The following is a 15931-nucleotide window of genomic DNA, read 5'->3' as shown; positions in this document are numbered from 1 at the left end:
CGTTTCCTTGAAGCCCCTGTGGTAGGACCAGGTCCCAGCGGGAATTTAAAAATGAGATGCGGGGCCCAGCGTGTGTCCCCGCATGCCCCGGGGACCGCCACCTTGCCGGGGCTTATATTGAATGCAGGAGGGCTATGCAACTCCCCCGCAGCCCCAGGGGCCGCCACCTCCCCGGGGCTTAAATATTTAAGAAAATGAGTGGACCCCTCCACACAGTCCCAGGTACCGCCACCTCCTTGGGGCTAATTATCTGCAATGCGGGGGTCATGAGGCCCTCCGCAACCCCAGAGAGCACCACCTCCACGAGTATATTTTTAGAAGCAAAGTGTGGGGTCTAGCGTCATTTGAGATGGCATTAGTGATGTCATCAGTGATGTCACTGACTGTGTCATAAATGACTTAATATGTGAAGTCATAACCAGTGCATTGGGGGGGCGTGAGCCATAGTTAGCTCAGCTAACTAAAACGGCTGAATTTCTTTGGTTTTGTACGAGTGAAATATCAGCCTAACTATAACGCAAAGTCAATATTTTTATTGATGATGTTTTTGGCAAAATATACTTGTGCCACATTGTTTTTGTAGACAATATTTTTAAATGTGTTCTCGGCATCTTCAAAAGTGCATGGAGATTCCAAGTAATGTCAGAGGAAGCTTGTTGTGTGCTATATCTGGTTCCTCTTTTGTGTTCCTCTGTATTAGGGAATACATATTAATTTTGAACCTGACCAATAGAAATCATATTTACACCATCATCTCTACAGCGTGGCGACGTGAATATTTGACCAGTGAGAATGAAGTAGGAGTCGCCAAACTGTCTGAGGGCCTGATTGTGAGTTTGGGGGTGCAGGACCGCCATGCCGCCGCCCCGCTTCCACACCGCCAAACCTGTGTGAATATGACTTTTTTTGTCATTGGTCATTAGTTCTTTGGCTTAGGCACCGCAAGTGGAAAGTCAAAGGAAGTACCTGCAAGGCATGGACTGGTGCAGTCAATGCTGTGCAGGTACTGGGGTGTTTGCACACAGGGTGCACAACTTGTGCCCCCCTGCATGCACCCCATGGTCTTGAGGCAACAGGGGGCCCTGTAGGGCGCCCTTTGTTTCCTCTACGACACAGTTTTCATGGAATAGAAACTGCAATGAAAACTATGGCAGAGAGGAAACTCGTAATATTTCTTGGAGGTCCCGCCAAGCACATTGCAGCCTCAAGACCGCCGCACCACTGCCAGGGATCTCTGATCCGTGGCTGTTGCAGCGGTGCAATGGCGGTCCGACCGTCCAAGTTGTAATAGTGCAGTTGGAAGACCGATCCCGCCATGCCACCATAAATCTGGAGGTCCGTAATGTCATGATTTAGCTTTCCCAGAAGGGAGAATAAAAAAGTGCTCGACTTGTGGTTTTGAGCCAAATACGAGAGGTATATTATGTTGTGCTGCTAACAAGGGCTGGCAAAGCCCTTGTTAGCACCTAGATTATACTGGACAGATTATATTGGATTTTGTGTCTCTTTACTTTGAGCTGCAGTTTCCAGGTCTCAAGTCTGAAGCACAGCCAATTAATTAATCACACTGCAGGAAAGAAGATATGACGACACATTTGTCTGGTGGCGGCTTATAGTGGCACAGAAACTGCACATGGTTACACTGATAAACCAAAAATAACTGAGACAAATGGAGTAAGATCAGAAAAGAAAGGTAGAAAGAATCCAAGCAAGGAAAAAAAGATGGAAAGATAAGAGAAATCATGAGACAAAGAGGGTTGGAAGGAGAAACACATGAATGGAAAGAAGGAAAGAAAAGTATGAAGGGAGAAGCATGAAGGGTGAATTTAAACTTTTCTTAGGGAAATAGGAAGAATTCCCGCATGATTTGCACACACACCGAGCTGCAGCAATATAATTCAAAGTGGGGTCTATTTTATTTCTCTGGATCCTCCTTTATCCCCTTAGGTGCACTGGGAAGGTTTTTAACCTGCATCAGTTCAAACCACCATAGCTCACTAGTTTTTGCAGCTGATGGAATGGTGCCTGGCTGACAGAGTGTGGAGAATGGAGAAAATCTGCAGCCAGGAACAGCAACGAGGAAACAGGGCAAACACGGCACCCTAAAATAGTGAGAAATGATCTGCACGTTACATTCTGATCCACTTTTTCAAATGACATTGTTGAATTTTGCTACTTATGCATTTCTAAGTGAACACAGAAAAACTGAGGCGACCGGTCAAAATCTTTTTTCATTCCTTTAATAATCTGGGGGCATATTATCAAGGGGGTTTATCTCCGCTTTTTTGTCTTTAAAAGCCAAGAAAGCGGAGATAAAATTATCTCCCTATTACCTAGCTGTCCCTAACACCAGTTAGCGACAGCTAGTAGGAGATAGCGACCATCTTGGGCCCCACTTTGCATGTCAGTGATATTTATCACTAATGACATGCAAAGTGGGCGTGCCAAGATGTTAGCGACTGGAAACAGTCGCTAACATCGCTATCTCCTATTACCAACTTTTGGAGATATTCGCGCTAAGCGCGAATATCTCCAAGAGCTAACACCTGCCCTGAGCAGTTCTTAGCCATGTTATCCAATGGGAGGTGGATAACATGGCTAAGAGCATTAGCTCGGTAATGCATGAATATCGCTGACGTTTCAGCGATATTCATGCTTTGCGGCGATTTTTATCGCATTTGCGTTAAACCTTGGTAATACCAAGGTTTATTTGCGGTAAAAATCGCCGCAGCTCAGCGGTAAATTTTTGTCTCTAACCAAGCAATAGAGATAATTATTGCTATTGCTTGGTAATATGCCCCACGGTGCTTTCCTCTATCGCAATTCAGTCTTTATTATAGTACTGCCTTTGGTAAATGTATGATGCAAGCCTTCAATTTATTTATTTTGATACCTACTTAATATTTTTATTTGATTTATTCATTTGCTAAAATATGGCAATAAAACTGTAATGCTTGTTGACTTTCTTTAATCTTTGGAGAAGTATGGCTCAATGATTAGAGCGGCAGACCCTGATGCAGAGGTCTAGCCTGGGACGAGGGTTCAATTCCCCACCTCGGTGGGTCTTGGGCTCAAAATTCCATGGACCTGATAATTCTCGCCTCGGTGCCTATTCCAATCATGGAGTCCCACTCTGCAACTCTGGGCAATCGCTTGCTTAATCTCCACAACAGCCCCCACAACGCTAAGGATGCCTGGCCTCCACCTTGGGGGTGCCCAGGAGTGGACGCCTCACAGGGAAAGCCAGGATGGGTTCCACAGCGGTATTCGTACAAGCGCCTTGAGACCCTTGCGGGTGAGTAGTGCGCTATACAAGTATCAATTTTTAAAAGAGCAAGATAAGTTTCTAACCGCCTCTGCAGCTTAATTCTAGTATCTCAGAGGTGTTTCAGAACAGGGGGTGCAACATTTGGAAAATTCTCTCCCTGCGAACAATTGGCCAGAGTTTTCAATGTTCAGTCATAAACTTTTAGGGGCCCATTAGGATGTCGGGCGGATTGTCCCGCCAGGCTGGTGGTGGCTACCTCCAGCCTGGCGGATGCAATCCTCCCGACATCCGCTTTGGTATTCCCCCGGCCATATTATTATGGCGGGGGGGACCACGGCGGACCGAAAAAACGTCCGCCGCTTTTCCGCCCCTCCGCCCGGTCGCCTTGCGGCCGGGGCGGAAAAAGATTAATATGGTGACGGTGTCTATTAGACACCGCCAGCCATATTACGATGGGCTGCAACAGATGCCTTTCGGAAAGGCATGCGGTCTTCACTTTGGGGGCCCCCTGTGGGTCCCCAAAGTGAAGGAGGGGTGGGGGTGCACACGGAAGGTATCTGTGGTACCCCACTGCATTTGCATATACAACACGGCAGGCACCGCCCTGTGCCTGCCACTTTGTGTATGCAAATGCATACATGCATTCATAGCATTGTGGCGGGCGGTGCAGAGAGCACCGCCCACCACAATGTTATAAATGCAGGATGCGCCTGCCACTGTGGCGGGCGCATCCTAATACCCCCCACGGGACCCCCGCCCTTATGGCGGGTGGTCCCGATTTCCGACAGGATGGCAGGCGGACAAAGTCCGCCCGTCATCCTAATGGAGCCCCTAGACTCTGCACAGTTGTTTGCAGTTCCTTAAGTACTTATTTAAAAACATTTTAACATAATGGTTTTGCCCCAGCCTCTACATCTTCTAGTGTTGGTTTGGTGGCCAATATACTTCTCAGTATTTCCAATATGTGGGGAGGGTCCGAGGGAAGTGTGGTCCTTCAAGACCAACGCACACCCCCCCTTGTCTTGAGGTGGTATATCATTTCATTTCCAATATGCACTGCAAATATTTATGACATGGGTAAGCAGAAAGGTTTTGTACTGTTCTAGCTATAGAGGTACTGAAGTTGAAAGTGCCTAAATGTTCACCCCTTATTTTGTACTAAGTCACATTGACATTCTTAACTTTGGTAATGTGGGCTTCCAATGCTCCTAGTGAACATACTGGATTATTAAGTATTTCAGTTCTTTCAAAGGATGCTGGTAATTAGTTGACTTTGATTTCATTAATCGATACTCATACTGTGATTGATCAAAAATGGAATGATGCTCAATCTCCATCAACTGGATCACGAAAAATGAATTATTTTACTTTATGTGGTTTATATTAATTCAAATTAACACATTTAGGCTTCACCACTCTTTTCTTTGGCTGCATCTTCCACCTTTGTATCCTTCCCATTCTAATTTTTCACACCCCAGGCCACAGAAATTTCATGAGACTTCACGTTTACATACTCTCATCCGCAGTATGATCATATTAACTCTCACCCGCAGAGTTCACCTGCTCTTCCAAGAAACTTTGTCACATAATCTAGTGCAGTCTTCCAGTCTCAAATTGATTTATGTAATAAACCTAGGAAGATCTTAAGAAGCATGGCAGTGAGAATTAAGTTGGGGGGACGCCTCAACGATTTATTATTACATGTGAGGCCGCGTACAGCCCAAAACTCTTTCCTGACTCATTACCTTTTCCCTGTCTCCCAGGTACCCCATGCCTATCTTTGGTTACTTCTAATGAGCATCTCCATGCACAAAATTCTAATGTTTCTGAAAAAAAATTTGTGCTGCTATGAACATGCAGTCCCATGTCCAAGTGTGAGAAGCTCAATATATGCTATGATAAGTTTTAGTGTGTCCTGCTGTGAAATAACTGCAAATACTGAATTAAGTTACTATCTTGATGCATTTCTTCAAACTTCATTGACTGTAAGCTGAGCTAGCAGTGTCACACAAAACACAAACTCTCTTATGAAGATGTACACATATACCATTGAAGTGCACTAGGGTAGACTGTCTTTAACTAGCTGCTTTTCTTTCCAGTGTGTGATGAGTATTCTGATTACAAAGATGCCAAGCTCCTGTATCGCTTCCGCAAGGACGATGGGACCTTCCCCCTGAACAAGGATGTCAAGGTGTTTATGAGAGGCCAAAGTCTGTATGAGATGTAAGTATATAACATCATGTCACAAACTCACTTCTCTTGGTGCATGCTAATAATGAGAGATTCTGAGCTGCTATAACCTTTGAAGATGACCGTGCTCCTCATATCATCTTTGCACCAGAGGGGGAAGCTCCTTTTTGTGGAGAATGCCGCCTTCTGAATATCCTCTCTTCACAAGCATTTAAAAGTTCACCAAAGACAAATCTAGAGTTTGTTTGAGGACATAGCACAATCTGATTATTATTACGTTTTTCAGTATTCGAATTGGGATATCTTCAAATTATTTTAGATTAACCAATAAAAGGCAATTTCTAGAGAAATGGCAAACCTCAGAGTAGAGTATCTATAAATATATATGTATTTTGAAAGATTTTTTAATATTTACAATAATGTACAAATCAGTGTCTTTATTGTAGGACAATGGAGAAGAACGTCAAATAGAGTCCTATTTAATTTCAGCAGAATTCCATATGTGAAATTGTAAACTTTAGGCTCAGACAAAATTTATATAAAAAATGTGAACTGGTAGAAAAAAGTCATATCTTTTACTTCTGAAATCTGTTGTTGAATCTTGCATATTTAGCCATTGTGTCAAAGCCAAGTTTAAGTGAATGTTTGAGTAAAACAACCAAAACTGCAATGACAAAACTTCAAAATTGCGACTTGGATTTTGGAAATGTGTGTCTATGATTTTCAAAAAAAATATCTTAAAAAGTCACGATGTTGCTATCCAAGCCTTGGTTAAAATTTCAGTAGGATGTACAACTTTAGGAAATGTTTACGGCTTTCCTGTAGAAATGCGAGGACCAATTGCAATCAAGAATAGAAACCATGGATGAGGAGATGCTGTGCCGCTTGCTATAAATGAAGTGCTATTGGGAGATATATGGATACGAGCCAGGTCTGCCTCTGGGAGAGTCTTTTCTCCTAGATTAAGTCTGTGCTTAGATCAAGAATGCATTACACACCTTTATTCAAAGGGTTTATGATGTATTTTGACGTGTGCACCTTCTCCTGGGAACAACCACCACAGCATGTCTCAAGCTCAGATTTGGACCATTTTGGAATCACTGCAAATCTGCTTTGTCTTCTTCCAATGATTCTTAATAAAACCTTGCAGACTCTTGGTCCTATTGCAGGAAAGAGAGAATATTTCACTTCAATCTAACTTAGTGCTACTGGCATCCCAATGAGTTAGGAAGCACCTTAGGCAAATTGACATGGGTCATTGACAGTGTCCAGCCACTCACTGCCTTGATATTCAGACCATGTGGCACTGGTGCTAGCTATTTCTAATCTTTAACCTGTTCCCAGGGCTCCACATCCCATGAGGTTCCTACAAAGGACCTATCATCCTTAAAACATCTCTGTTTAAGGCTAAACCAAAGGCATTGCCCTGTGAAACGTTACATTTATACAGTTAAATCTTCGTCCACCAGCCCTAATCCACCATTTTCCAGTGTGGTACACCAAAACAAAACAGATGCACAGCGAATCACATAGACAAACACATGACAGACACACAGACAAGAAGACACGCATGCAAACAACGTACAACAAGGCACTCAGGACAGAACAAGTGAGAGATACACTCCAAGAGAAAAGGATCAAAGAGACATTAAGACACATGGTTAGACAGACACACATAGCAATTCAGACACATAACACGATCACTGGAATGCAAAGACACATAGCAATGCAGAGAAGGCGAATATATGAAGAGGCTTTGAGAGATACACAGACCACACCCTATAGATCATCACTTGCAGACCCAAAGTCAGACGCATCGTATGGAGTGGTATAAATCAATAAAGAGCCCCCCAAACACTGAAACTCACAGACACACACAACAATAGAGCACAGGCACCAACTCACCCGACAGAAAGGCTGCCATGAAAAACAGACAAACAAAGGTGCATAGTAACCTGGTCTTTCATCCGTCCATCATGGCCTCCCCACCACACACGCCACCCCGTAGGCATAAAGAGACACAAAGCCACAAACCAGAACATACCTGCACAGATAAACCTCAAAGGCTTTTAGAAATGGACGTGATGACATAGAGTCGGGCAGACAAAAAAGGAGAGCCACCATGAGGCAAAACAAACACTCCCAGTCACGCTTAGAGAAACTGGCACAAAAACACATAAACTAATACACGCACAGACCCCAACACACATTGCTGCACCGAGAGAAAGCTAAAGTAAAAGCTGCAAAATCACACACAAAGACGAAGCTTCAGTTACACCCGAGGAAACCACACATTAAAAGATGATGCAACACAAATATGTATTCAAAATGTATGATAAGGTTGCAGACCACAAGCACACATGAACAGACACATACCAAAAGAGAGGGTGTGGCATAACGACCAGAGCTGCTTGCTTTGAAACTGGGGGACCAGGTTCGAGTTTCCGTGTCGGGTCAACATGAAATGAAATGAAATGAAAAGAATCTTATAACGCGCGACTTAGCCCGAATGCATCAAGGCGCCTAACAGAAAAAACCAAGGAAGCAATAGAAAAGTAACTACAGGTACGCCCTTGCAAACAGCCATGTTTTTAGTGCTTTACGGAAACGCAGAACAGAAGGCTGAGCTTTAATTTCACATGGAAGGGTATTCCATAGCTTAGGGGCGATTGAAGAAAAGGCCCTGCCGCCCCATCTGCTCTTACGGAAGCGAGGTACCACAAGCAAATTCTTTGAGGAGGAGCGTAAGAGTCTTCCCGAGACATACGGGGCCAGCAGTTTCTTGACCCCTCCTGCACCATTGCCAGAAAGTGCACTATGAGTCAGGCAGAGCACTTTAACACCATCGATGCTAGTGTTATTTTCCTCCTGTGCTGATTTTGGAGGATTCCCATTGTTCATGACGAGCTCAGCTCGTCATGAGTGTATGGAGGTGTACACCATGACGAGCTGAGCTCGTCATGAGCGTCGAAGGAGTTAAAGGTGATCCTCGCTTCAATAGGAAGCCAATGTAAGGCTTTCCTAGCTGCTGTTGATGACGCTAGTCTGGGAGTGTCCAGAACGAATTTGGCAGCCGCATTTTGGGCGGTCTGAAGACACTGTGTTAGGCTCTTGTTCATACCGATGTATAGGGCGTTACAGTAATCGAGTCGCGAGGCGACAAGTGCTACCACCACTTGCTTCCGCGCCTGGGGGGGGACAGGTAATGTTTTATTTCCTGAGTATTTTGATGATCCCCCAGCAGGTAGCAACAGTTCTATTTACCTGCAAAGTCATGGAGAGGGCAGGTTCAATCAATACTCCCAGATTCCGCGCTGTCTCCGTGGGGGTGGGACAAGACACAGCGAGGGCGGCCACCATTCAGGTGACCAGATGTTATTGTTAGGGCCGAACACCAAGATCTCCGTCTTCTTCCCGTTCAACTTTAATGAATTGTAAATCATACATTGTGACACTGCTTCCATGCAGTTCCTAAAGTTGAGCGGGGACGAGCCATCAGGGTGAGAGAGGGACACCAAGATCTGTGTGTCATCTGCATAGGAGACTACCTCCATCCCAAAAGATCTAACCAACTTGGCAAGTGGGGTCACGTAGATGTTAAACAGGGTCGGACTTAATGCCGACCCCTGTGGGACCCCACATTGCACAGGTAGGGATGGAGATAGAAAATCTCCCAGCTTAACCCTCTGTACCCTCTGGTCGAAAAAGGAGGTCAGCAGACTCAAGGCCGCCCCTTCCACCCCTATCTCCCTCAGGCGAGATGTTAGCACTGGGGGGACAGGGTATCGTGAGGTCTAAAAGGACCAGGGCGGTGGAATGTCCCTGGTCTACCTCCATGCGGATGTTGTTCAATACGACCGTAGGGCTGACTCGGTACTATGGTGTTTCCTATTGTTCTCTGCATGCTTGCAGTCGTCTTTCATAAAAGGGTCTTGACACTCCAGAATGAATTTCATTTTTGGAAACCTTTGAAAATATTTTTGTTTAATTTACAAAAGTATGCTGGCTGACATTCATTACCCAGTCTGACAAGTACCAGGGCACTCTCCAAGTAGCTGTGCGCTAGAAAAGCCTATTTATTCATTGTTCATTAAAGAGAAAAGAAAACATACCGCTGTATGAACATTCTGGGCATATGCTTGCAAGGAGAAAAGTAAACATAGCCATGAGTATCTGTCTTGCAGTGGTATTGTTCATAGTTTGTTGTTGTTTTAAAGTTCGAATAAGGCTGCCACATTTAGAACCAATGTTTTGGCCATCTTAGAATGGTAAAACAATGCATTATGGACAACAGCATTATATAATGTTGCTTGGTTTAGAAGAACTGGCACCACAGTGTATGGCGCACTGCAAATGAAATGAGTGGCAAGGAAGCAGCCCGTTAGTACTACCTTTAGCCTGTGCAACTTCCTCCACGCTGGGTCTCGCTCGCCCCTTTGCGGCCGGGGCCTTCGCCTGCCCTCCTGCCAAGCCCTCTCATCTGGGCCCTGCTGGCGTTGGTCTTTTGCCTGGAAGGTTTGCATTCTTCTGCCACACGTCAGGCTCCTGGACTTAGGCATGGTTTCCCTTGGCGGCCCTAGTTCTGGCCCTGCTGCGGGGGGGGGGGCAGTGGATGGTGCCCAAGCCCCCCTTTATGTGCAGACTTTTGGGACCCCATTGGACTTAATTTGGTGGTGCCTTGACTACAGGGTTGGCCCTTCAGGGACTCTAGGCACTCCCCGTTTGTTTACCACTGCTGGGGCCGGAGCCCCCCCACCAATCGGTGAAGCAGGTGGTGGCCAAGAATGAAGATCTGGATGCAAGGTCCTGGAGAAATAATATACGTATATCTGGCATTACTAAGACCTCCAACATGGGGAGACCGGACACCTTTGTGCAGCAACTCCTCACTGAACTATTTTTCTCACACCTTCGTGGTAGAGCATGCACATTTATCCCTTGACCCCCGCCCTCCTGAGGGCACTCCATCTGGTCTTCTCATTGCACGCCTTCTCAACTATAGGGATAGGAACAATGCTCTCCGTCTGGCCCATGAGAAAGGTCCCTTCCGCTATCAAGGTACCGACATCTCTCTTAACCCTGACTTCACTCCCATGGTCCAGGAGGCCCACCGCAAATTCAGTGACACCAATAACTCTCTTTGGAAGCTGGGCATATGAAATGTAATGCTCTACCTAACACGCTGTGAGTAGAGCATGATGTAAAGCCTGAATTTTCGACACCCCTTCGTAAGTCTCAACATTTTGCAAGTCCCAGCGGGCCAAGTCCCCTTCTCCTGGACGATCTGCCCCAGACATTACTGGATCCGCTGCTAACTCATGGTCTGCCACTTCAGACCACTCTGCTCAATGTGACTGCCCCATCTCTTCCTTCTCAATGCCTGGTCACTGTCTCCCCATCGGGCCCTGGTGTTGCCTACACCTGCTCATATTCTGCATTCTTTGAGATTGTTGCTCTAGCATAACTGTGGTTGATTGATCCCTATTGTTGAATGATGATGTTTTATAATGATAATGGGCCTCTACCCGTTGTGTTGTCGCTATGCCCCCATGGTGTACACAACATTCTTGTTGTTGGGGTTGTTTTTTTTTTGGTTTGCCGTGTTGGGTCTCACTGGATGCCTAATGTTCCAGTGTGGGTGGGGGGAGGGGATTACGTTTTGACCTGCGCTTTTATCTACTTTCTCATCTATGTTTTACTGCTGCAACACCTTCTGTGATGCCTCTGCCTTAATTTCCTACACTCCCTCATGCACTTTTCCCTTACTATTGCCACGCCTCCTACACAAGGTAACAAGTCAGTGGACTTTACTCTCATTACCTGGAACATTCGTGGAATCAACAACCGTCGGAAGCGGAAACAAGTACTGTAATCCTTGAAAATGGATGGCATTAAAATTGCCTTTTTACAGTAGACGCATTTCCCTCCCACTGTCGACTGCTCATACGCTAGGCTTTGGGGTGTGCATCAATACTTCTTCTGCTATAGTTCATATTCCTGAGGCACTTGCGTCCTCATACATAAAATCGTCCTTTTAACCCTTCAATCCAACCACTTAGACCCCAATGGCCGATAAGTACTTCTTCAGGGTATCCTCGTCGATAAACTGGTGTTGCTGCTGAATGTTTATGCCTCTAATGTGGAAGATCCTGACTTCTTTCATGATCTCTTGTTGCATATGGACCATTCCGATGCGGACTAAGTGATATTGGGCGGGGAACTAAATATGCAGATGTGTGCCCAAACTAACTCCATCAGTACACACCCTAGTGGTAAGCCCCACGCGCAAGATGTGCTGCGGCACATCGTGAATGCCAATATCCTTTGTGACTCCTGGTGCTCCCGCTACCCCTATGTTTCAGGATTTACTTTTTATTCTGCACTCCACTCCGTTTGGACCATACTGGACTATTGGCTATTCTCAGTCAATGTGGACCCATCCTTACGAGAAGTTACGGTCTTACCATGCACATTGTCAGAGCACAGTCTGGTTCTTCTTCGCCTGCAGATCCCATATGGCTGAAACACAGAATGTACTTGGAGACTCTAGCGAGTCCCTTTGGGACCCGGTGTTCCGTGGGGAGGTACTCACGGCTATATCTGATTACTTTGAGCTAAATGTGTGATCGGTTGGTACGCAGTCCACAATCTGGGAAGTCTTTAAGCCATTTATCCGCAGAGTGTGTATTTCCAAACATACAGTAATTTTACGTTGCATTCACTCACGGATGCAAGGTATCGAGTCCACTTTATTTGACATTTACGAGACAGCCGCCATCGGTGTGGTTCCCAGCTTACATCGACATTCAGCCTTGTTAACAGAATATAGCCACCTTGCTGACAGAGAGGTAACACATGTGGGGAGGAATATCAGGGCTCACCGGTACGGGGAGGGAGAGCACTCTTGCTCGCCTTTGAGTCCTAACTATTCACAGAATTACATCACTGAGATGTGCTCCGAATCAGGACAGCGGGAGTTTAGTTGCTAGGGTGTGGTGCAAGAACTCCATCAGTACTACCGGAGTCTATACACATCACATGTCTCTGATCTTCCTTCTGAAATATCCTCCTATCTTGAGGAGGTGGCGATGGTCTGGCTGACGGATGGCCAACACCAATTTCTAGCTGAGCATATTACCATCGAAGAAATCGTACAGACGATTGACTCTTTTGTTGGCTCAAAGGCTCCTGGATCTGATGGCTTGACGGGGGCCTTTTGCAAGTCCTTTAAGCATGCACTGGCTCTCCACCCTTTTGGCATTATTTAGCGAATCCTTGGTCACCGGCCCCCTGCCCGATCCTTACCTGAGGTCATACTTGTTCTCCTGTTGAAACCAGGAAAGGACCCCCTCTTGTGCTCCTCTTACCGTCCCCTATCTCTCGTGATCTTTGACAATAAAATCCTCACCACAGTCCTCACAACTAGGCTGTCCCTTTTAATGGAACACATAATTTCACCTGTGCAATCGGGCTTTGTCCCACATTGTTCCACATCTCCCAATCTCCTCACCATCTTTGCCGTCCTTAACCAGATCTCACCATCTGTCCCCATGTTCGCGGCCCTGTTGTATGCGGAGAAAGCATTGACTTCATCGAGTGGCCTTCCCTAAGAGCGGTCCTTTGTAAACTTGATAGTCCTCCAACTTTCATTTCCCTGATTATGCTTTTATATACCAACCCTGTGGCTCGCATCCGTGTCAATGGTTCTCTCTATGAGACATTTCCTATAATGAGGGGGACCAGAAAGGGATGCCCCCTCTCCCCCCTCCTTTCCATCATCGCTATAGACCCACTGGACCGCTATTTGCAGGACTGCCATTTGCATCACGGTCTTCAGCTTACCCATGGTCCCCTCACACTCTCCCTATACGTGGACGACATCTTGCTTTTCATTTGACATCCGTCTGCAAACTTGTCCCTCTTGGCACAGGAGGTGGTCCGATTTGGTGACTTGTCTGGGCTCCGAATCAACCCGGCCAAATCAGAACTGTTTCCGATGACTGACATGGCGCAACTGTCGCTGGCTGCTACTCATATACCTGGGCAGCAGATGGTACTAAATACTTGGGTATGTGGCGTCATAGGGACAGGGAACAAGTTTGACAACTAAACTATGGACTGGCAATGGCCACACTTGCCTCCCAGGTTGACTGCTGCATCAAGCTGCCTCTATCCATTTCTGATCATGTATACATCATCACCTCTCCACCCTGGGGGATCTATTCCTGGGCAGCGATGTACACCCGACTGCAGAATCGCCCCTACATGACTCACCCTTCCTGGACCGTTCCATTATTCGGAAACTCCATAATACATTGTGTTCTCTTGTGTTCTCTGCTCCCTACTTTCCCTCTGCCCCCTCAGAATTCCCCCGCACCCCCCGATGCTTGTTGCAACCAATGGGGATGGTGATCGCCTAGTCTCACTACTATATCACACGTGCATCTCTCACTAAAACCTGAAACCACCGCTAGGGTTTTGGGGTATAGGTGGAGGAGTGAGATACCCCCCTCACGGATAAAATCTGAATATATTGCTGTTCACAAATCAAGTGCTTTTCGAGCAATATCAGGCACAAATTACATTTTAAAGGTATTCTCTGCATTTACGTTTCACCCTCAGATATTGCCAAATTAGACCCCACCTGATCTGATCTACGTGTCAAATGCCAGGGCCCCCATCACTGACTTTGCGCATCTAGCCTGGACCTGTCCTGCGATACATACATACTGGACTTCTGTCTTTGCGCATGTCTCTGCAATGGCTGACATGGAGCTATCCCCGGACCTTCTTTTTGCACTTTTGGGATGCACCAAAGACATACTGCGCTCCCTGCTGCACTTTTTTTTCCATGTGCTTTCTCCTGGCTAAGAGAGAGATAGCGTTCCACTGGGGCTACACCGTGGCCCCCTCGACTTCTGCCTGGCTCAAAAGTATAACCAAAGGGGATGATGGACGGAGTGTTGAACATTGCAAGCACTCACCCCCAGTCAGCTGATCTGGGTTTAATCCATCATCATTCTTTAGCTCACTCCACCTCCCCAGTTCAGACATGGCCATATGCAAATCAGTCTGACCCTGTGCCTCATGGGACCAGTCCAGACCGAACTCCTAAGCCATGGCTCAAAAGTATGTCATTCTGCGAAACTGTTAGCAAAGATTACACAGACTTGCAACCTGCCTCTTCCCGTCCCAAGGATATCTGGGGGCCATTACATGATTAATTCCACACATTAGACCCTGTCACCCCACCCCAGGGCCCTTCCACCACCTCACCTTGAAACACAGCCGTCCCCTTGTTTTTTCACATTTCTGTTTCTTCATAATCCAGCTCATCCGCTTGGTTGCTCTACGCTTATATTTACTTAGACCCTTGAAGCCTTTGGTTTTCTTAATTATATTTTTGTGTATTAGCATGATTGTCGACATCCTGGAGTTGTCTCTGCAAGCAGTGTACCTCTATCACTTTGTTTTGCTTTATTTTTGAAAATCAATAAAGAAATTTAAAAAATAATAATAAATGTTTCCGTGTTTCCAAATATGCTTCCCCTCAGACTGGGGTTTCACCCTCAGTCACCCACGAACTGATGGATGAATGCATTAACATGTTTACAGAACAGCTGGTGATCGAATACATTCAGAAGTTTAAATTCTTTCGAAAAGGGAGTGCAATGTAGTATTATAGGGCAGCTTCAAGAGAGAAAGCTGATTATAAAGAGAGCATTTCAGAATCCTGAGGGGAAGAAGGAAAGTGGTATTTAGGACCAAAAGTACACCTCTGTGAAAACACTAAAGGTTGAGTTTATGAGTGAAACAACTACAAGGGGATCAGGTCAAGGGAGAGAAGAGGTCAGGTGTTAAGAAGATGAACTGCCATCAAAAGGATTTGTTGTTGGAATCTACGGGGCATATTATCAAGCCTGTGCGGTAAAATTATCGCCGCTTTATCGGCCGAAAACGGCCGATAAAGCGGCGATAATGGGCTTGATAATATGCTCTGGGGAATTCCAATCGAAGCCCATGTTAGATGTCTTCACATCTAACATGTGCTTCGATTGGAATTCCATAGACCATATTATCAAGCCCATTATCGCCGCTTTATCGGCCGTTTTCGGCCGATAAAGCGGCGATAATTTTAGCGCACAGGCTTGATAATATGCCCCCAGCTTTCATTGAAGCGGGTTGTGGTTTTTAATAGGGTGGGTTCGCCCTCTGCTGGACATTTTCAATATTGCGTATTGAATAAAGCTCAGAAACAGATGTTTGGCCTGATTATACCCTGCCTACCACTGCCGGCCTCATTTTAAACAAGGAGACGTTAAGGGGCAGAGTTGCAAGAAACTAAAGCAGCTCGGTGCCGCAAGTCATCTGTGCCACGCTGCGCTGCGTTAGTTTCAAAGCACAGGGATGCAACATATTTTCAACAATATGTTGCTTCTCTGTGCTTTCCCCTGCACTGGTTCACAAAATTGC

General features: G+C 45.9%; 1 protein-coding gene across 1 annotated transcript in view; it reads left to right on the top strand.

Moving 5' to 3' along the window:
* The window catches only part of LOC147706333 (DEP domain-containing mTOR-interacting protein-like), a 151730-nt gene that overhangs the window by 75190 nt on the left and 60609 nt on the right, over window positions 1–15931 (top strand). Inside the window, exon 4 of the mRNA XM_086932818.1 lies at window positions 5368–5491. Within this exon, the coding sequence (XP_086788944.1) occupies window positions 5368–5491 (124 nt within the window). The remainder of the gene's footprint in view (window positions 1–5367; window positions 5492–15931) is intronic.

The sequence above is a fragment of the Lissotriton vulgaris genome, chromosome 7 (genome assembly GCF_964263255.1).
Source record: "Lissotriton vulgaris chromosome 7, aLisVul1.2, whole genome shotgun sequence".
Lineage (NCBI taxonomy): Eukaryota > Metazoa > Chordata > Amphibia > Caudata > Salamandridae > Lissotriton > Lissotriton vulgaris.
Note: the sequence above shows the minus strand (reverse complement) of the source record. Positions and strands in the feature narration are given on the sequence as shown.